Source organism: Thalassophryne amazonica, chromosome 3 (genome assembly GCF_902500255.1).
Source record: "Thalassophryne amazonica chromosome 3, fThaAma1.1, whole genome shotgun sequence".
Classification (NCBI taxonomy): Eukaryota; Metazoa; Chordata; class Actinopteri; order Batrachoidiformes; family Batrachoididae; genus Thalassophryne; species Thalassophryne amazonica.
In genome coordinates, this window is record NC_047105.1 from 46,800,674 (window position 1) to 46,824,607 (window position 23,934).

The window sequence follows — 23,934 nt, forward strand, 5'->3', positions numbered from 1 at the left end:
GTCAGTTGTGATGAAACCCATTGAGAAGGGATGTAAATGTTTCCTGAGGAAATGTACTATAGCGCATTTTAGTGGAAGGAGTTGTTTGGAACAGTTGTGAGGATTAAGCAACTCTCACATCTGGCAGACGTGTGTGCCATTTTGTGGCATAACAGGCTAAATTACAACTCGCACATCATGGCTGACTTCTCCAAGCAGCTCTGGCATGGCAGTGTTCAGTACTGAGTTCTCCTGAGCAGGTAAACCACTCTCAAAGGTTAGGAAACGCAGGTTTTCCCCCGAGCTCATCGGACTCCCAGCTACCTTGGCACCGTCCACGCTTGGCTGTAGATGGCCCAGGGAAATACCACCACAACTTGATGTAATTCCTGGCAAACTTTGTGTGCAGTCCGTCCTGATACCTCGGGGTAATTCTTTCCCTTCTCGCCTTGAACATTTAATGCCAGGTTGCACCAGACCTACAGTGGGCCTCCTGGAGTGAAATGCCAGGTCCCTGTCAATTTACTGGCCGACTGAGTCTGCTCTTTTTCTCTTTGTCTGAGGCACTGATGGCATTGCGCAAGGCTGCACAGGGCACTGGACTGACCACAAGATGCCATGGCTGAAGCTGACGCAGCACACTGCAGTCTGCTTTTGGAATATACTCTACCATGAGGACAGCTTGTGCTGCAGCCCACTGATGACGTGATGGATGGATGCTGGCCCTGCACCCCAGGGCACCGGATGACCACATGCCTGCGGCACCAATGACTCCATGCTCATCTCAAATAATGTACTTTGTTTTTGATGCTACTCTGGTTTTTCTGTTTCCTGTTTCTTCAGCGTGGTAAAAACTTTGTAAAAATCCCGTAATTGTTAGAATGGCTTAAGCAGTGGGTGACCCCTCTGAGTCTGGTCTGCTTGAGGTTTCTACCTCAACATCATCAGGAGTTTTTCCGTACCGCTGTCGCCTGTGTGCTTGTTCTCTGGGTTGGTGATGTTAGACCTTACTCATGTGAAGTGCCTTGAGGCAGCTGTTTTGTGATTTGGCGCTGTATAAATGAAATAAATTGAAATTTAAAACTGAAGTGTAAAAAATAAAAAAGCAAACTCACTCATCATCACCCAATATTAAGCTTCTGGCCATCATGACTGCAACCTCTGATGGTAAATATTTAGACTACACTGAAGAGTCTGAATAAAGGAGAGATCTCCGAGACTTGTGATACAGATGCTGAGATGGAGAAGGAACCAGTACCTGGTGGAGAACCAGATTGAGCACTGCACTGGTTTGTGTTAAACTCGGTGTCGCAGACCGGATGGTACCCCCTGATAAGGTGGTTCACAGATTAACACCTCGTTTCTGCACACCACTCATTATCTATCTCAGCGACAGATACAGTGGCTTGCAAAAGTATTCAGCCCCTTGGTATTTCACGCATTTTAATTTGTTTATGGCATTTCAAATATAAAAAAGTAAATCAGGCTTCTCAATATAAAATTTTCTAAAATTATCTTCCTTAGACTCAAACTGAAAACAAATCTCTACAACTTGATATAAATTAATTAAAAATATAAAAGCAAAGATGATGGGTTGCATAAGTAATCAGCCCCATTGGTATAATACCTGTAAATAATCAATTTAATTGCCAGTTTTCTTCAGACAAGTCAGGAGATGGATACATGAACATTTCCAAGTCACTGAATATGTCTTGAACTTTATTTACATCAGTTATGAAGAAATACAATATGGCACTCTATGGTAAATCTGTGTGGAGTAGATATTTCTCAAAAACTGAGTGACTGTGGAAGAAGGAGAAAATTGAGGTAAGCCATCAAGACGCCCAGACAACCCAGAAAAAGTTTTAGGCTTCTGAGGCTGTGATTGAAGAAATTGTGCACAGTGCAAATTCTGCATTTTGTATTCCCGGTTACACAGCTTCATGATGAAGTGGTATAGAGGAGGGTTTTCTTTCACTAAAACATCAAATCTAGGCTTGCATCTCAGATGTACCTTCTGGCAAATTGTCGGTGAACTTTCAGGTCTTCTTTTCAAGAAAATCCTCCTCTGCTCCACTTCATCATGAAGCTGTATAACTGGGGATATAAAATACAAAACCTTGGAGGAGTACTTTGCATGGGTTTGAAGGCCGGTGACCTTGACCTACTTTTCAAGGTCACCAATGGTCAGAACTGTCATATGCTTTGCCGCTACGTAGCTCAGCATCTTTTTACTCACAGAAACTTCATATTTGGTGGGTATTTGCCTTGGAGGAGTACTTCGCATGGGTTTGACGGCCGGTGACCTTGACCTACTTTCCAAGGTCACCAATGGTCACAACTGCCAAATCCTTTGCCGCAACATAGCCCAGCACCTATTGCTCACAGAAACTTCATATTTGATGGGTACATGCCTTGGAGGAGTACTTCGCATGGGTTCGAAGGTCGGTGGCCTTGACCTACTTTTCAAGGTCACCAATGGTCAAAACTTTCAAATCCTTCGCCTAAAATTTGTTTGCCGCAGTGTACTTTGGCACCTATTGTTTGCAAAAACGTCATATTTGGTGGATACATGCCTTGGAGGAGTACTTCGCATGGGTTCGAAGGCCGGTGACCTTGGCCTACTTTTAAAAAATTACTTAGTTGCATTTGTTCATAGGCTACCGACTTTTTATGGTCACTGTTGGCCACATCCTCTAAATAAATATAATGTCAATCTCCAGTTTTTCCACTGTGTATCCCAGTTTACATGAGGGTTCAACCAAATACCTACCCCACACATGTACATATTAATCAAATCAAATCAGTTTTATTTATATAGCGCCAAATCACAACAAACAGTTGCCCCAAGGCGCTTTATATTGTAAGGCAAAGCCATACAATAATTACGGAAAAACCCCAATGGTCAAAACGACCCCCTGTGAGCAAGCACTTGGCGACAGTGGGATGGAAAAACTCCCTTTTAACAGGAAGAAATGCATATTACTGCACTTTACATGGAAAATATTACTGCGCGCGTGGCATTTTGTGACGAATGTCTCTAGTTGTATTTAAAATGCCATAAACAAATTAAAATGTGTGAAATACCAAGGGGCTGAATACTTTTGCAAGCCACTGTATCTGAAGCTTTTGTACAACAATCATTTCCACATGAACTCAGCATTATTTCATCATAAAAGGCGGCAGAAGTGACCAGAGTGCCACGGCTAAATGAGCTGCTAGCTGATGCGTTCACTGCGTGTCGGACATTTCAAAGCGTCACAGAATTTTTTCTCATTTCGGTTTAAAACGGCCTCATTTCTACTTAAAACTGACTTTAGAATGATTTAAGAGGTTTTACCTTTATCATCTGATGGTTAATAATCCCATTACTTCATTTGATTGTTTTGAGTGAAGAGACTTCGTCTCAGATGTGCTGCTGTGGTCCGAAATGATGCATGCACAGATGCAAAAGGCGGACCGTTCAGTCTGCTACACCGGTCTGTCAAGCTATCCGTCTCACCTTTACTGGATTAGTTCACAACCGGGAGAAAAAGACAAATATTATAAGTTTGTTTGCAAACAGTGAGGGCTAGATTCTGTGTTATGAACAGTGTTGCCACAGTTACTTTGAAAAAGTAACTTAGTTACTTTACTGATTACTCAATTGTAAAAGTAACTTAGTTACTTTACTGATTACTCAATTGTAAAAGTAACTAAGTTAGATTACTAGTTACTTTTTTAGTTACTTTTCCCAGCTGCCGACAACAACCCTCTGCCACCTCAACATGACAATGATACCTGTTTTGCCAAAACTCACTTTATAGTCACCCTTTCTTGACTTCAATGAAAATAAATACTTGTTTTATAAAAAGTAAAATAAAGACGTCTTTCTTGACCTCATATTTAACTGTTGACAGCACTGTAACAGTAAAACTTGCAATTTCAAACCTACATTGTTTATAAAGGTAACTATTAAATTCTAACATTTTTCTAACATTTAAATTCTCTCTAAACATTTTACTTGTCGAAATTATTATTATTTTAAGCAATATTAGTTGTAGTAAAAAACGGCTTCAAAATTGCACCTTTAATCTAGGGGTGTTGTGGGGGGGCACATCCCTCCCCCACGCCCCCATTCCATCTGGATTCGCCCCTGCTTTGGCGTTTGAGCACAAAGAATGGATAACATTTATTTATGCAGAAAACATGACCAGATTTACAGGTAAGAAAGTTTTATTGCGTTTTCACATCATGTGGTCCTCAGAAAGAGAGTTTAGGTGCATTTGAGTGGAAAATAGTGTTAGTTGTTGACGCGTCGCGGAGGATCAGCTGTTTTTAACGACCAGATACAGAGCGGCTCAGCTCAGAATTCTAAATAAAGGAGGAAAAAAAGTATAAAAATGTCTTTGTAAAGTTCAGTGCAGGTGTGCTGATCACCGCGCTTTAAGAGGTGAGGACGAGTCGAGCAGCTGCAAAAAACCGCGGATTAAAAGCTCACAGCTCACAAGTGGGCAGTTCAGTCGAACCCCGACCTCCTGCCCACAGACCAAGTTTAATGCTGTTATCGACCCACAATTAAAAATAATAGTAACGCACAGTGACATGGAGAAGTAACTTTAATCTGATTACTGATTTGGAAAGATTAACGCGTTAGATTACTCGTTACTAAAAAAAGCTGGAAGGGGGGGGGGGGTGACATCCCACCATCACTGAAGTGAATTTAAACCACAGTCTGCTTCAATGACACCCCCGAAACAAGCGTTCCGCCATTGGTATTTTCCTTTTCCTTTTTTTTTTTTTTTTTGAAGTTGTTTATTCATCTCATTCTTTCAAAAGAATAGCAGTTGTCCAAATCTATGTGTGAATATTGCCAACATTAGCATTAATATATCTATACAAGCCTGAAGTGAGGCTGTTTTAATCTTTGAGAAGCACTTTGGACTCCCAAATGGCAGTAGAAATTTTGCAGAATCTTTTGAAGAAAATCCTGTTCTTGACCACATTGCGGCATGGTGGCTCAGTGGTCAATGCTGGGAAGGTGCTGGAATTGGTTCCCACCTGGACCTTTCTCCCCATGTCTCTGTGGGTTTTCTTCAGGCACTCCAGTTTCCTTCCACAATCCAAAAACATGCTTCTTTAGGGTCTGCCCCTGACCAAGCCCACATCTCTCTATCTGGAGTGGTTACCCACTGCTCCTAGTGGTTGAATTGTGTCACAGTGTAATTAGGACGGGTTAAATCTGTGGTGTCCAAAGACATTCCAGAAAGGGCCTTTCCAAATCATGTGCAATCAACTGAATTTACCCCTGGTGGACTCCAATTAAGATGTAGAAACATCTCAAAGATGATCGGTGGGAACAGGATGCACCTGCATTCAACTTTGTGCTTCATAATAAAGGCTGTGAATACTTTATGTACATGTGGTGTCTTCCTTCATATATATATATATATATATATATATATATATAAAATCTTAAAAAATGTTTTTCACATTGTTATTATGGGGTATTGTGTGTAGAATTTTGAGGATAAAAATTTTATTTCATCCATTTTGGAATAAGGCTGTAACAGAAGAAAATATGGAAAAGTGAAGTGCTGTGAATACTTTCCAGATACACCTTATTTATAATAAATCACCCCCATCCCCAACCTTTTTGGAATCTGTTCCAGGCGTTAAATGCAGGAATGGATGTATTTTAACAAGTAAAATTAAGGTGACCACACAAAACAGGTATGGGTTCATACTGTCAGTAATGAAATAGAAGTCAAAGTAAATATAAGAATAATTGCATGGTCTCTCTCTCTTTTGCTCTCTCTTTATTTTCCATATCATCCCAACTTTTTCTGATTTGGGATTGTACTAGCATGATAACTAACATACATTTGATGAAATAATTACTAGCAAGAGCAAAAGAACAAGAGACATGAGGAAAAAAATTGATGAGCACTAACAACTTAAAGCAGTTATTAAAATGTAGAGTTTTGAAGCCCTACCTGAAAAATGGTTTTGACAGTAAATATTTTCACATACTTATACTTTTTTTTAAAAGTTCTTAAAGCATGAGGAACTTTGCAGTATTTTTATTTGGTACTATTCTGTGATTATATTGGGATTTTAGCTTGACCCCATGCCATATAATCCACCCTGGTTGGTTTGGACAAAACAATCTGAACAATTTGGTTCTTGGAAATTAGCCATTGCAAGTGAGTCAACTGTTGTTGTCCAGGAAAGAGTTGAAGCTGTTTGTGTACTTCGGTACGTAGTATGCGGCCGTGGCGTAGTAAGCGGGTTTGTGTTTGTCACTGGAGGTTAGAAAGAGCCATTGTCTGCAGCTGGTGCATCCCCCACTCCTCCTCTCTGCAGCTGTGAGGAAATCAAACACTCCTCTTTTCACCCTCTGTCACAACCTGCTGATGCCCCATTAGATCATTGGTGGTGATGACCGAGTGGCCATTTGTGCGCTGCAGCAGGTACACCGGCTGCTCCACAGGGAAGTGCACCGTCCAACACCCCAAAGACGTGACGCCGGAACACAGGCCGTTAATGTGGATCAGTTCGTAAACACTGCTTTCCAGCATCGCAGAGGTAAGATGTGACAAGCTGGACTCGTCTGCACAGTGAGCGTTGGGGTTACTCACGGCATGATGAACGCACTCTCACCGGTCTGCTTTTTAAACACTATTCATGCTGAAGGGAGATGAAATGATGTGCAACATAACAGTAGAGGCTGCCCAGGATAAAATGCATCTTGACACTTGTGATGTGAATCAATAAAAGCTTTCAAAATGCTGAATTCTGCACTGAGGATTCCAGCCGATTGCAGCGATTTCAGTTGCTTTGTTTGGATTTTGTTGATTTGAGCACATCAGACACTTAAAAAAGCATTTTTTCATTTATAAGTACAGGTGTCATTGAAAACTTGTAAAACCATAGAGTTACATATATGAAAGCTTGAGTGAGGGCTCACACCTGGCCGTGTGTACCGGCGAGCATGTTGTGCCATTACCAAAGAGGGCAAACAGCTGTGTCTGCCGTGGGTTTTTATTTTTATTTCGTTGATCTTTTTGTTTTCTTTCTGGCTTCCACATTCACTCAACACACACACTGTATTGCACATCCGGGTACTTTGTGTCCTTTTTTTCCCCTCTTTGGTAATAGCGGCCGTGGCCCCATGTAGGCACAGCAGCGTTACATTAGCTGTATAGGGACTCCTCACTCTGGCTTTCATAGATGGAACTCTATGTGTAAAACCTAAGAAGGTTGAAAGTTTGAGCCCAAATTTAGGGCGTGTTCACATTACGACGTGAAGTGGCTGACGCTGGCCAACATAGTAGATTGTCAAAAATCTCTGAAATGCCTGAGAAGGCTCACAGCAGCGGTCCAAATCACCTGTCTTCAACGCAGATCGACGTAGCTCAGCGGAGGGTGATGTTTGGCGATGATCCACTGACTTACTGTAAGGCGTAGTTCAAGTTTAATTGTCATAGGCCCGGCCTAGCACATTGGTGGTGCACTCTGAGGAGCAGTAGCATAGCTTGGTGGTATGATCACCTGATGATCACCGTGGTGATGATCATCAGGTCGACAGAGACATCACGCGACAGCCTATATAAACTCGATGTCTTGATTATGTCCCTTGCTACTAGTGCGTTGTTGAGACAGATTCTAGATAATCCTTCATATTCTATTTCTTCATGTCCAAGGGATCCAGAGGAGGTGGTGCGTCCAGTCAGTCCTCCGACATTGGCCAGCGGAGGTGAACGAAACAGTGACGGCATACTATCAGGTGACGTAGTGGTAGGGGAGCTCAACTCTCGCTGGCATTTTCACATGAACACTGAAAATTTTAAGCGTGTTCAAAAAAATTTCCAGGACCACAACAAAACAAGCATTGCCGGCTGACATCGACTTAGCTAATGTGGCGTCTGGTAGACCTTGGCGCGAGTTGATGTTGATCAACACTCAGCAAGGAGGGGAAAGCATGAACCCTTTAATTTACTGATTTTTTTTTTTTTTTTTTTTGTAAACTGTCTTTGGATGTTCATCTTCTGATCTCAAACCCAAATATCTTCAGAGTACAGCACCAGCAAAACAACTCGACCTTGTTCCAGTGATTTCAATGCAATGATAAGAGATGAAAAGCGCTGAATCTGAAAGATGGGATATGACGGCAATAGAGTGATAGGTGAGAGACTGAGACTAGACAGACGTATATGAGAGATTAGGGTGATGATTTTTCTCGGCTGGTTTCCCATCATAAGCCACATCAGGCCACAGTATTCGTGAATGAGTCTGGCCTGAGAACAGACTCTGAGGCCTGCTGCCTCTTTAAGAGCGCTGGCCCCGCCCTCCTCTCTGTGAGCAGCCTGCGGATAGCCGCCAGTGTGGAAATGACAAACCAACCAAACCAGAGGCGCTCCGTCCGCGGGCCACGCTGTCAAACTCCGAGTGTCCATCATCACGGGCTTGACTCTGTAATGTTCTAACCTGGTGCCGGAGGGTCGCGCGCTGAAGTTGGACCGAACTGTCTTACACGGGCGTCGATGGACTGCACTGAAACGGGCGCCGAACTGAAGGAAGGAGGGAAAGAAGAACCGCCTGCATGTTTTAAGTTTGCTGCTCCAAAAGCAGGAGCATCGGCGCGTGCGTGGTGGGTGTGTGTGTTGGGTGCGCGAGCAGCGGCGGAGGAATAAAGGAAGTTTTGCGCCGTGATTTTTTTTTTTTTAATAATTGTATTTTTTTTTTTTTGTCTAATTTCCTCTGGCCGTGTTTTGATGTCAGCCCGGCGGACAGGCGGACTAACGCTTCACTGATGAGAATTCATGGTCTGCGGAGAGGCTCTGCGATCGTGACGATGATGCCGAGTAAGAGCGTGGAGTGGCTGCAGGAGGAGCTGGAGTCGGGGGCCCCCTCTCTGCTGCTGCTGGACTGCAGGGCCCACGAACTGTACGAGTCGTCGCACATCGAGTCGGCCATCAACCTGGCCATCCCGGGCCTGATGCTCCGCCGGCTCAAGAAGGGCAACCTGCCGATCCGCTCCATCATCCCCAACAACGAGGACAAGGAGAAGTTCGTCAAACGCTGCAAGACGGACGTGGTGGTTCTGTACGACGAGGCGGCGCCGGAGCGCCAGCAGGAGTCCGGCGTGGGCAGCTCCGTCCTGGGACTGCTCCTCCAGAAGCTCCGGGATGACGGTTGCAAGGCTTACTACCTAGAAGGTAAGACATTGATTTGTTTCAATTAATATATAAATGTATGTATGTGTGAATAATTTAAATGGTGTCTGATTTAATTAACTTTCTTTTAGTTGATAAATCTTTTAAAAATAATATTTTTGTAATAAAAATTATTTGTAAATGTTAAACTATTTTTTTACACATTAAAATAAAAAATAATATTCTTTGAACTTTGACACGACCGTTGCGTCGGTACACACTGTCCGGCCAACATAAACACCATATTTTTATTCCTTCCAAAATCTATATTTTTTTTAGTTCATTGATATTTTCAATGAAATACTGCAGAAATGTTCCCCCGCCATGTTGTGTTCCTTCAGGAAAAGACGAGCTTTTCTTTTTTCTCTCTCTTTTCCATGAATGAACAAGGAAATGAGGAAAGGACGCGAGTGGGGAAAGGCGGAAACAATCAAAAAGGAGGCGTTTAAAAGATACAAATTTACTTTTTTTTTTACGATTACATGTAATGTGTTAAGATGCTAAGAGTCGCACACTGAGGTTTCATTCACAAAACGAGCGGCTGAGCGTCCGGCTGGACTCTGCTTTTCTCAATGGACACGTGTCCAAGCCCTTTATTCACTGTGACGTCACAACACCATCTCCTTTTTATTAACAAGTTCATGTCATGAAGCGGGACACGAAAGGATTTTACCTTGCATATATATTTTTTGAAATCCCTAGTCATTTGAATCAGTAATGAGAAATTTGTGTCAAAGTGAGTTTATTGGCTGATTTTTTTTTTTTTTTTTTTTACTGCACATCTGCCTGATTGCAGCCTACAATTAATTCCATGTTTATTATATCAATTTGTCAGGTAAAATGTGTTTTTAATATATTACACAGCTTTTGTTTGTCAAAAAATAAAATGAATGAAATAAGGGTGTTATTTTTCTACTTTTAAATACTCAAACTAAATTAGTTTTTCCTGCTATATTTACTGAAGCAGCAACTATTTTTCTTTTGTTTACAATCACTCCTTTTTCTCAGACATCATCTGCCTTCTCACATCATATCTAGTCAATATTTTTCTGTCTTCAGAGGGAAGTCAACGGACTTTTGTGTTCATTTGTTGCACCATATTGTCTAAGTGCCAACTCCTGCTTAACCAATTTATGGATTTCAGTGATACTTCACACAATGGTAGCACACCATGTGGAGATGTGGGGAAATAATTCTGCTCCAGTTTTTATTGACAACAGGTCAAATCTGGGAGCATGCACTGGTGCAACTTATCACCACATCCTGTGAAACTGCCTTGTGCCTTGGATGGCACCCACCCAGGCAGAAATCCTGTCCATCCCCAATTCTTGAAAGAAACCATCTGTCTACCGCAGCCATGTGAAACATGGTCATCCCACTGGACCTTTCCCAGTCTTTTGTCATCAACTCTAAAGCACCTGCATGCTGGATCATGCACAGAGAAATGGGCCACATGGCTAAAACATCATAGTTGGCGCCCCCTCACTAAGCAAGTGATACTGAAAAGATGTCAGGATTACCAATGCACGTCTGATGGCCGAGTCCAGGAAGTCATTGAAAGCTTGATCCAGGACCATTGCAAACCCACACAGTAAATTTTGCAGAGTACAGTTTGCTCTGCTGAGATAATTTTTGGTCCCAGTCCAAATAGAGTTAAATATACTCTACCACAGTGGTAAATCAGCTCTGTCACAGTGTAAAATCAACTCTTACTGGAGTAGAATACACTTGATTTGACAAGACGGTCGAGCTGATTTCACTCTGTACTAGTGTATCTTACTCTATTTAGACTGGGATCAAATGTTGTCCCAGCAGAGTATATTTTACTCAGCAAAATTTACTGTGCAGACACTCCGATTCCTTACTCAGCTCCTCAAGTGTTGCAATTGGAGTATCTGTTAATTTCAACAAAGTCAAGGTCGGAAAATTTTGCTTGTTAAAAAGGCATCTAAGCTACTGGTTTCTCCAACCTTACCAACATCCAGACGGTGGAAGCACTGAGCAGTGGAGGAGCCAGGACACATCCATTTCAAACTTTCGTTGGGGAAAAACGGATAGACTAGCAGTCCAGCAACATCTTCTTGCAGATCCTGCATATTCTCAGGATGTCCTAAGAGAGCTGCTTGATCCTTCGAAGGAAACACTTTACAAAAATAACACAGGTTGCAAATCAAAACTGCCACTTGTTCGCACTTGCAGAACTATGATGCAGTCGATGCTTGACTTCTTGGGTGTGCAGTGGAGTTGCCACGATTAGTCGACTAGTCACGATTATGTTGACTATCAAAATCATAAGCGACCAATTTAATAATTGTTATTGTTTGTTTTTAAGCTTTGTTCTTCTCTCAAGGCTGCCGCTGTACATTCCTCTGCCTTTCTGTCCTTTTTATGTTTTTACTTTGTTGTATGTGTGTTTTATTCGTATGAATCTGTGTTTTACTGTAAAACACTTTGGACACCATCTGGCTGCTGTAAAGCGCTTTAAAAATAAATGCTGATTGATTGATTGACACACATGCACAGTAGTGGTACTCTGGGTCAGCCGTGATGTCACCGTAAAAGTTATGCCCAGACAATATCATGGCTAGCCGGCAATGGAGCTCAAACGTTTGGGGGCATTTTAACCAAATTAAATAGAAAAAATGTGCAATGCAAAATCTGTAAGGCAGAACTTGGCGTCCTTGGCAGTACAACAGTGATGCAGGAGCATCTGAGGTGATTCTGACGAAGAGGGACAGTTATCCTGGTAAGCTAATTGGCCAATTAGCCACTAACATTAACGTCAAAAGTGAGCTACTTACTTATATTGATAGCTGTTAACATTAACGATGACGATTTCATTAGCCTTAGCACACTTTATGCGTTTGCTGTAACGTTATAACAGCGATGTCATGTTTGAATGGGAAATGTAATCATGCTAATGTTTTATAACACTACGTTACAGTGCTAAAAAATACATTCCTCTTCAATGGACAACTTTGTTACCAAGCCAACATCATATACACCTCTACGAGCAAATGTCCTGACTGAAACAAGCATGAAGATGTGGGTGACTGACATGAGACCCCTGTCCATGATTGGCGATCATGGTTTCAATTGTCTGTTTTTTAGTTAGCACATTAGACCTTAAACACTTCAAGCTTGAAGCTAATGATGTTTATATAAGAACAGCTGCATGATGGTGCGTTAAGCCGCAATTTACTTGTACGTAATCGCAAAAATAATCAGTGACGAGTCGATCACACAATAATCGTTTGTGGCAGCCCTGGTGTGAAACCATTCTGTTCCAGTGACTGTGGCGATGAATATTCAGCACCGCAGGAAAATGTGTTCCATCTTGAACTGTGCAAAATCTCTGAAAGTTGACTTCATGCTTTAATGTGATGAAATGCAATCCAGCTTTGTCTTTGTGATGACTTTAAATCTGCTATATGCGCACTGAATGGTGGCTACCAGTATGTCCTGGTGTCATGAAGCAGACATCTACAGTTTTCCATCAAAATCATTTTCTGTTCATTCCTCCATTGTCTTCCTCCATTATCTTCCCACTTCATCTTGTTGAAGGTTGGAGCACATTCCATTATGTGCTGGCAGAGAGGTGGCATATATCCTGAATGCAGCTCACCAGACCACACGTGTACAGGACGCACACGTCTTCTCTCACTTTAACACCTGCAGACATTTACTCAATCAGTTTGTCTTTTACTCTTATTTTGTTTTCTGGTTTTACTTCATAATTTCCCAAGGCTAATTTCTTCTCATTTGCATTCCTGATCCACCTCTTGTGCCACACAAACCTCTGCTGCACAGGCAGCACAAAGTATATTTTATGTAGCATGCAAAAGAGTTATTTTATTTGTTTTATCTTAACACTCTGTTCTGACCTCCAGGAGGATTCAGCAAGTTCCAGTCAGAGTACTCTGAGCACTGCGAGACCAATTTGGATGGTTCCTGTCCCAGCAGTTCCCCACCAGCTTCTGTCCTGGGTCTGGGAGGACTCAGAATAAGCTCCGATTGCTCAGATGGGGAATCTGACCGAGAACCGGGCAGCGCCACAGAGTCAGAGAGCAGCCCGCTCCCCAACAACCAGCCAGCATTCCCTGTCCAGATCCTGCCGTACCTGTACCTTGGCTGTGCCAAAGATTCTGCCAACCTGGATGTACTCAGCAAGTACAATATCAAGTACATTCTGAATGTGACGCCCAACCTGCCCAACATGTTTGAACATGAAGGGGACTTCAAGTACAAGCAGATCCCCATCTCTGATCACTGGAGCCAAAACCTCTCTCAGTTTTTCCCTGAAGCCATTTCATTTATTGGTAAGTGGAGGTGGCAAGTGCTCAGATATATGTAATGTTAATTAAAAAAAAAATATTTAGCAGTCTGGATTGCTCTTTAAAAATAATCTGTTGAACCATTATTGGACTGTCAGTATTTCAGATTAAACATAAGTTCAATGTCAGAATTATCTTCTGGATAAAAACGCAGTGATGGATTAGTTGGGAACAAGGTCATACCAAAGCCGCAAGAATTTTAGCCTGGAAAAACTACCTTTCTGGTTTGGCCCATGATCTCAACCAGAATCCCTTTTTGTCTTTGATTGGTTTCACAGGGAATGATTTGAACTTCCTCTCAGATGAATCTATTAGAGCACTCGAGACTTTTACCGGCGTCGTCCAAACCGCTGACATTTTTCTTTTTCAGACCAGTGTTACCATTTAGGTGGGAGGAAGTGACATATGCCAGAGCCAGGGATCGTGGCAGATTTGGGTCACACTAATGTTAAATTGTTGCTTTGTGGTTATCCGTAGCATTCTGGGATTTACATCAGATCTGTTTAACAGGGTAATTATGAAAAGGGCTCAAACAGAACACGTGACACTGAAGTGCACTTCTAGTCTCAGGAAAATGTCAGGTCTTATTTGTTAGACATTGTGCCTTTCTGAAATATCTAAAATATTTTTTAAAAAGTGTTTACGTAAAGTGAAAAGCATTAGATTTCAATAAGCGAGGAGTAATACAAGCGACAAGCGGAGTGATGGATGTGTACACCAGAGAGCAGAAAATCACTTTCATCTACCGTAAGGCGACTTATTTTGTTGATTGCGTAATTGACTTTAGTGTTCGCTCAGTTCACATTTCCCGTTGGGGATGGTTCTTTTTTTTTCTAACTGGTTTATTTATTTTGTGTGAAGTAGTGAGCGCACGTCACACATTACTTTAATTTGACATCCGTTTGGCAGGTCGAGCTTGTGAGTCAAGTTGACCCCTGTCCTACAACAGGAGACGTAAGCGCAAGAGTGCGTGCGTGAGGACAGATGATCCATCTGAGCGGGAGACAGGCAGATAGTGAGAGAGAGATAAGAGGTGGATGAAAGAAAGAAGGGAGGAAAGAAGCACTTAACTCTTGCTCTAATGGCTGGTAGTGACAGTGGAAAGGCTGATCACAGCCAATAGAAGCTGTAACATGTAAATTAATAATGTAAGATGCTTTTTATTCATGTTTGCCCACGTTGAGGTCTAAAAACCTAAGAAAAGGAAAACTCCAGCCTTCAGACAAGAATCTCAATTCATAATATAGGAAACGGCGTTTAGGAGTACAGAGTTTATGATTCCCTATTTTTTATTTATTTCTGTTTTTTTTTTTTTTTTTTTTTTTTTCCCCCAACATTAAATCTTACAAAAGAATTCAGATGTTTTTATATTAAAACAATATATCCTTTCAATACAAATGTATATACAATACGGATCTATAGGGCATTTCAAATTTCAACAAAACTGAGAAAATTTGGTTTCTGCCAAAATCCAAGCATTATCATGTAGGCTTGTTGTAACGTGTTGCAAAATTACTGCTCATTTTAATGAAGGGGACATATTTATCTTGGGGGTGGGGGATTCCATAGTGAATATTGTCTTTTCCTTCCTCGCTGTCATGCAGACTAACTACAGGAGGACGCACGTGTGTGCATGTGTGAGGGTTTGAGATTACCTGTGACCCATCTTACATTAACATACATAAGATTTCTTGTAAATCACTTCCAAATCTACCAAATGTTGGTCATAGCATCTGATCCCTTGAATTTCTCCCCCTCAGGGGTTGGAATTCTAAATTGTTTCAGCATGAATTTTGATCATATGTGCAATATTATATTATGAATCCTGTATCTAAATGCTAAAGAATAAAATTATAGTGGTGCCAGAGAAAATTCTTTATATGACTTACATCTTAAAAACCCCAGTGGCACTATACCTTTAAGTTAATTAAATATATCAAAACGTAAACACTGGTGTGCACAAATACAAGTATTCTGATACATGCTTCCGTTAGTATAGCACACTTTTACAGTTTGTGTTCTGTCAACAAGTTGAGATGGACACATTAATTACAAGACACTGAATATGTCTAATATGTCATTTACATCAGTCATGAATAAACACATATGGTAAGTCTGTCTGGAGGAGGCATTTCTCAAAAACTGAGTGACTGCAAAAAGACGATTAGTGAGGGGAGCCACCAAGGCATCCATGCCAACGCTAAATGAGTTTCTTTGTGATTAGAGAAACAGCATAGTGCATCTTTCCTGTAAAACAGGTGAACACAAAGATTTTCATTTAAAAACAAAAAGGCACTTTCAGCTACAGTTCGCCAGAAGCCACATGGATGACTTCATCCTAGATTTGATCTGTTTTCTTATATGAATGCCATTTTCCTTTATTTGTATTACTATACAAATGGGGCACATCTTAAAGCACACCATTGGTTTGACTTTGAGATTTTTGCTTAATTTTTTGTTTGTTCATAAGATAGGTTTATAGTACATAATATTTAGGGAATAACCCTGTTGTGTCTAATGATTTGAGGACGTTCATGCTGGTTATATGGTCGCACATTGAGCTTTTAAAGGATATTTGCAACCATATAAACAGCATGAACCTCTGCAAATCATTGGACACAAGGGAGTTATTCCCATTCTAATCCAATTCCATTGTTTGCACGGTTTATTTTTCTGTAGGTAATTCGGTCGGCGAGGCTTACTGTGAGGCAGCGTCACTCAACAGCGGTCAGGGCGCACAGTAATCCATCAAATGTGAAAATCCATCAAATGTGAAACGATAATTCTGTGTCAGAATCCACATCAATACTTTCGTATGGTAGCTTAAATTCACCCATTACGGCGGCGGCGGCAGCGTCTGTACACAACTTTCTCTTGCTCTTAGCTAACAGCGCCATTATGACATCTGCGTAGCAGCGTGCGTAGCTGGTGTTCTGTCAATTGTGTGTTTCGTTGCATAAATCAACAGTTCTGTGACCCGACAATATTGCGCATGCGCAGTTGGGCAGAGGGCTGGCCTGTCGACAGGAAGGACATCTCGTCAGAACACCGGTCACATCCAAATGTGAACCTTTCGAATATTTTGCCACCGTTACCCCAATATTATACAGTCTGAAATCTCACACAGTTAACAATCAGATTTGCAGAAAAAATGTAACTGGATTAGAATTTATATTATATAGTTAGAAATGTGTCAAAGCTCAAGGGGGTAAAAAGGTTTTCACAGCACCGTGTGTGTGGGTGGGTGATTTAAAGCTAATTTCACTGGCTAACTACATTTGTCCTTCTCCAAGATCAGTAGCTGTTTTTCATTGGGGACCTGGATTCCAGAACGCTTACCAGTAAGAGATGAGGCCATTTTCAACTTCTTGGCCCGTATTGCGCAAATCTGTAAAAAGAGAAAGCACCAAATCACGAACATCCTGTAGTCTGTCCAAAATAAGTAGACTTATTCAGTTCTTTTGATAACTCTTCATTAATCCTTGAGGTAAGGAGTAGCACACTTCTTGTAGTTGGTGTTGATGGAAAATGCAAATTGGAAAAAATATTTTATCACTAAGGTTTTATTTTAAAAAATAGTGCTGTTATATACCAGCTCACTGTGTAATATGACGTAATAAATACAATCCAAATATTACAAGGTGATGGCATTCTTTTCCATTTGGATTACTTGAATGAAAATGCACATCAGGATGAGACAAAAGAAATGTCTGGCTTTTAGTGACGTGTATTCTGTAAAACAGCTGAGCAAAAAGGTATAATCATTGGAAATAAAATTTATTACTGTTCATTACATTGTGATGATGTTATATCAAAAGCTAAATAATGGCAGATTTCCCTGAGTGAACACTGTTTTCACCAGCATCTTTGAGCAAGCCTCAGAGGGATGCTCTCTTGTAACCACAATATTTGCCGTGAGTAACACTGTAGTTAATGCTTTCATATCAATATGTTTGATCACACAGTACTTCTTGTAATTAACCTGTATTTATGTTTTTTGTTAATTAATGTAGCCAAAAGGATAAAATACACCATTCAACGGACGTTTCAGTGCAGTGAATTCCTGCTCGGGGCGATGCAACGTCTGTGAGCTGAGATCGAATAATGGTTTTATGCTTTTTCTGTTGTGTAACAGCGATCTCTCTCTTTTTTCATTTCACAAACTACACTTATTAAAGATGAAACAATTTCGCTTTTTAAATTAAACTTTGGTCACCACTGGTCATATGGTAGCGCAGGACATCATATCAGTATGATACCGTTATGTGACTTGTAAAGAAATTTAAACATCCACGCTGTTTCACAGACCAACTATACCTCGAGGCAATCCTTGGTCACCCAAGTGCCCACGAGATGCAGTTATCAGCAATTAAGTGAACGGTCACCATCTTGAAGCGACCCCTCGGATACAATGCCAGTCATATTTAAGATGCAACTATAGACCCCATGTTTGAGGCTGTTTTGTTATGTTTTTCTGTTCTAATCCAATTACATCTTTTCCCATGAATCTGATTGGTTAAGTGTGTGAGATTTCATACCGTATAATATCGAGGTAACGGTGGCAAAATATTTGTCTGTTTCACATTTGGATGTATTACTCCGTGCCCTGACTGGTGTTCTGACGAGATGTCATTCCTGTTCAATGTCATTCCTGTCCTCTGCGCAACTGCGCATGCGCAATATTGTCAGACGCAGAAGGGTCTATTTGTTGGACGAGATGCACAATTCAACAGAACACCGGCTCTGTGGGCTGCTAGCTGTTAGTGCTTTTAGCTGATAACGAGAGAAAGTCGCGTACCGATGCCGTTGCCTAAATGGGTGAATTTAAGATACCATATGAAAGTATTGATGTGGATTCTGATACAGAATTACCATTTCACATTTGATGGATTTTCACATTTGATAGATTACTCCTCGCCCTGACTGCTGTTGGAGCGACGCTGCCTCGGCTCGACGGTAAGCCTCGCCGACCAAATTATGTACAGAAAAATAAACCGTGCAAATGATGGAATTGAATTTGAATGGGAATAACCCCCTTGTGTCTGACGATTTGCGGTCGTTCATGCTGTTATAGAGTCACAAATAGCTGTTTTACCGGCGATGCGTTAGCGGAGCTGCATTTGCGACCGTATAACCAGCATGAATTTTCGCAAACCATCAGACACAATGGGGTTATTCCCTAATTTGAAAAAAGTTAAAGAGAAATTAAATAAAAGACCAAATAAATACTGTGGTAAATATGTACTTGTTTCTTGAAAAAATAATATACATATTTGAAAAAAAATATATAGCTTTTTTTTTCCCTTTTTTTAGAAGAAAAAAAACAGTTTCTTCTCATTTATTTTTTGTCAGCAATCCCCAACCAATATAAATTTAAGAAATACAGCATTCTGGACTTAGATGAGATCTTAAGAGAAGAAACAAGCTCACTGGTGACAGCGATGCTGAGAGATCGCTTTACATCTGAGTGGTCCACTCGAACTTGGCAGAGGTTTTAATCCAATCACTGCAAAACCTGGAAGAAGCAGCTCATCAAGTGTGGTGTTGTCAGAGATCTGGGTGTGGATGCTGACTCTTTTTTGGAAGCATGTCCAGGAATTGGTAGAAGGCTGCCCTGTGTGAATGCCGTTGTACTCAGTGTTATTATTTGTGTTTCCTTTATAGGCAGTACGTTTTCACTGTAATGTAACACAGTTTTTCCTCTTCTGTTACTCTTCCTGTTGACTCTCTCCTTATCTATTCTCTTCTGTCCTTCCTACTCGCCTTTAGATGAGGCTCGTTCAAAAAAGTGCGGCATCCTGGTCCACTGCCTCGCCGGGATCAGTCGTTCGGTAACCGTCACTGTGGCCTACCTGATGCAGAAGCTCAACCTCTCGCTCAATGACGCCTACGACTTTGTCAAGCGGAAAAAGTCAAACATTTCCCCGAACTTTAATTTCATGGGTCAGCTATTGGACTTTGAGAGGACACTGGGCCTCAACAGCCCGTGTGACAACCACGCTTCCTCTCCAACCCACGAGCAGCTCTTCTTCACCACTCCGACCAATCACGTCTTTCAACTGGATACACTGGAGTCCACATGAAACTTACTAAACTGTCCCCTCTGGGTCGAGGTGGATATATTACTACGGTAACAAGTGGCTGCACTGGAAGAAGCAGCTGGTTTTAGTGAATGTTTTAGTTTACTGTGCGAGAACGTGGCCAATGGAGCAGTGTTGATGTGACAGGAGAGGCCGCAGTGCTAAAATGGAAGATGAAAGCAGAGTGAGCCTTTTTTGTTTGTTTGTTTTTAACAGAGGGGGACCTGATGGGCGGGGTTTTAACAGCGTCCTCCTCAGAGCGATTGCAAGTGAGGACGAGCCCTGTTGGATTTTTCTTGAGGTCAGTGGAGACTTTACTGACTGAGAACCTGAGTGAAGGCCACAGCACGTCAGATGGCTTCATACAAAGATCGGAACACAGAAATCAACAGTGTTTGATTGATGAGACGGCAGCATCTTCTCTCCGTCTTTGTGTCTTGGCTCTCAAGCTGAGCCGACTGGTGCCAAGTGGAGAATCTGGGATTTACCAGGAGGAAATCTCACTCTACTGAATGAGCTTTTATTTTTTTTACAAACCAAGGAATTTACACGCACACATGAACACACCTAAACAGAAGTATGTATGTTTGTTTGTTTCTACTGTATGTGTGTTAACGTACATCGCAGAAAATGGACAGTCCTTGACACATTCATGATGTATATGCATTTTTGTGTACATTGACGCACAAATCTATACATATACACACATAACGTTCTTCTCTTTGTCCAAAAACAGAGTCATCCAATAATGGCTTAAGGGATTGTAAAACTAAAGAAGGGGAGCTATTCCTAGTTGCGTTCTTGTTATTTTCTCTCGCTCTCTCTCACACACATTCTTTCTTTGCTTTTCGGTTTGTAATGACCTAATGCAGTTTGCACAGTGGTGTAGCCATTGACGTGTTGGCACTTGGAGCTGGTGCCTGAAGCAGGCAGATAATGAGACATTCAGAGAGCAGGAGTGGAGAGGAGAGGCCAGTCCCAGGCTGCGACGAGTCCTAACAGCTGCATAATGGGGGGGGGGGGGGGGGGGCAGGAAGTCACCATGTCCTTGCATAAGACATGGTGAAGTTTTATGCTTTGTTTGACATTAGGACAGCTTGAGGTTACAACTTCTCCGTAGGATTGGGATTCACTACTGTTGCAGCTTAATAGATTATGTTTTGTTTTTGTTTTTTTTTGGTGAGTGCATTTCCTAGGTCCTACTTCCGTATCCCCACGGCTGTTAGTACCACCGTCTAGCAAGAAGTACCAGTTGTTTCCTCCAGCTGTTTCGAAATTAGAGAACCTCAACTGTTTCCTTGGTTTCATCACAACAGGATGTATTACAAGTAAGTCCATGTGCATATGAACATTTTTTGTTGTTTTTTGGGGGGGGGGTTCCCTGTTACAGCATCTTGGAGCCAAAAGTAAATGGTGAATGAGTTTGTAGCACACTGTCAGCTTTGAGAGTAATTAGAACAGTGAAGTAACAGTACTTCTTAACCTGTGGTACCCATTCATTCACTCAGCAGTCCAAATACTTTTAGTCCACTAAAAATTTCAGTTTACCAGATTTAAATGTAATTATTATTATTATTTTTTTTTGTTTTTATAAATGCTTGAATTTCTGATATGATGTAATAGGAAGTTAAAGTAAATGTCAATGTTCAGTTACATATGGACTTAGTGTTGTGTTTTGCCAAAACTGATCTGACGTCATTTTGATATGTCCCATGAGACTGTTCAGTTGATATAGGGCCAAATCATGACAGGTCACCTCAGAGCACTATACACGGGTAAGGTCCCTGTCATGCTCAAAGACCACATTGAGTCATGAAATTTTTGAAAAACAGGGATGTGGTCAAAATGGTGCATGCTTTGAAACAAACCTCGATTTACACAGGGAGGTGAGGGAGAGATTTTGTTTTGTTTGTTTCTCGCTCTGCGTTTCAGATCCATAGACAGTGACCGGTACGTTTCACAAAGGAGTCCATAGACTGCTGCTAAGAGAGTACATCCGGGGTACATTTGTATGACATCAATGAAGTCCCTTCTCGGTTTAATTACATCGTTAAAAAAACAAAGTTCTTACTGCATCCATGTTCTCACGGTATATTTTTTGAACATTTTCAAAGCTCTGCCACATCCAGATAATTTACATATCATGGTATGTATCGTTGAACATCATAGATACATACCATGTCCTTACCAGTTTACTGTCTTCTTACTACATTGTACAAGTTCAGCCAAATATATCTTATTGTTTGCAATGATGGGATAATTGAATTGACAACTTCAAGTTGTAGATCTGAGTCCCACAGAGACAGGCTGTGTTAGGGTATATGTCCGAAGGCAATCATTGATGTAGATATATCCTGCTGAGACCCAGCCCATTCGTTATGTCCACTGTAGTTGGCAAAAAAGTTAAATTGAAATATACTTGTTTTTCCTCAGTTCTCGGGAGGATATTTCCCAGAGGCCATTCGAAACAAGCTTGACCTATGTTTCTTAAAACACATTGGCATTCAACAAAGGGAGGTCCTCAGATCAAAAGGTTCCGATGTCATCAATGCAGGATATCTGGGGGTCAATACATGCACGCTGTGTCTCATTTGTCTTAAAGACGTGTTTTCACTTATCAAGGGGACCTCCTCCTTTCTATAGTCAATAATGCATTTCAATGCAGGATTAGTCAGTTTGACAAGATATCCAAGACTTACTACTCTACACCAGCTGGACTTCCTCTGCCTACAAGGTGCCTTGCTCACTCATTGAAGTGACCGCTTCAGTTCCAAACTTATAGCCACCCTGCTTCCAAAACAGCACCTTCAGTAGAACCTGTTGGCAGATGATCCAAGTAATCCGGCCAGGACATCACAAGGTGACAGCTCAGGTAGAGAACAGAAATTAATGGGAAAAGCAACACTGCTTTAATGTCAACTTAAAATCTGTTCAACATCAATGTTCCCTGAAACTGAATTTGGAATCCTTCCCCAACCATCAGTGTTAGGGTTAGTTCGTTTGCGTTAAATTAATACCATTGTACTTGGCAAACTTTGTACTCCTCTCCACTCTTTGAGCCCAAGTAGGTATTTGCCAAAGAAAAAGGTAGTTCTAAAATTGATGATATACAGATTGAACTCGGGATGCAAAATGGAATTTGGCGCTGCAGTTGTGGTTTTAGGAATTATTTATGATAAAGCAGGTTGTGGGTCTGGGACTGGCCTTGGCGGTATTGCACTTAGATGCTCCTTGAACAGGATTGGATAGTATGGAAGGAAAGTATCAGCCATAGCGTTTAACCTATTTCTTTTCTGAAAATTGTGTTGGTTGATTCACCCTTAAGCCTTGGGTATAATATATGAAATCTATATTACAAATTAGATTTTTATTTATATATAAAATTAATTAATTACAGAGCTAATAGTAGACATCTACATTATTTTGTATACCTGAGCATGATGTGTGCGCTCTCTAATAGAAGTATCCACGGCTTAGATGTTGTTTTACCAGCTGGAAGACAAATAAACGAGGGTAGTTGTTTTTTTTTTTTTTTACTGTTGTGTGCCACAGCATTTGGTGCCACACAGCATGTCAGGCCAAGGACTTTCCCTGAGACTCTATCCCCATCAGTCGCACCTGAACAACATAAGTATTTCTAAAAACCAAATGCAAACTTTTTATTCTACTTAGACTCCCAAAGTATGTTGACATTCTGTGCTGTCCCCTCCTACAGGGTTGGTTTGAGCTGGCCTTATGTCATCTTTCTAACTTGTTTCTAATGTTGACTGTTCAATACTCTTTGTATCTCACTACAAACGTGTAATAAATTTGAGCGTCGATTTGTTATTTGAATCAGTATGTGGTAATAAGAAAACAGTGGGCTATCTTCTACCACAACGGGCCACTTGAGGTCCTCTTTATAACTCTACAATATTTCAAACACCTTTTGCAGTATTTTGTAGATTGTAAAGACCTCACGGTTTTTTTATTATTATTATTCTTTTGTACTATAATATACAAAGAGACGCTGAAGTAACTTCACATCGGGTATCCACACAATGCAGCTTGGTGCCAACCTGGGAGACCCTCTCACTCTCTCTTTCACTCTCACACACGCACACACACCGCTACAACAGGCAGTTATGCCACCCATCTTTAATAATTACAAGTTGTTTTTGTCTGATTTGATAAAATGTTCTCTATGCTATTCCTGTGGCCTTGCAACATGAATATCTAAATATATACATATATATATGTGTGTATATATGTATATATATGTGTTATGAGTCTATATGCAAAGTGTCTCCCCCATTCCACCATTGGTGACTCAAATAATACAACCATGCTTGAATAGACTCCTCT

General features: G+C 41.1%; 1 protein-coding gene across 1 annotated transcript; it reads left to right on the forward strand.

The window, feature by feature from the left end:
* Positions 1–8,640: 8,640 nt before the first annotated feature.
* On the forward strand, positions 8,641–23,410 carry dusp7 (dual specificity phosphatase 7). Its single transcript, XM_034166176.1, has 3 exons — positions 8,641–9,179; positions 13,067–13,495; positions 19,280–23,410. Exons 1-3 carry the CDS (start codon positions 8,774–8,776, stop codon positions 19,591–19,593), a joined length of 1,149 nt encoding a protein of 382 aa, XP_034022067.1. The 5' UTR covers positions 8,641–8,773; the 3' UTR covers positions 19,594–23,410.
* The last annotated feature ends 524 nt before the right edge of the window (positions 23,411–23,934 follow it).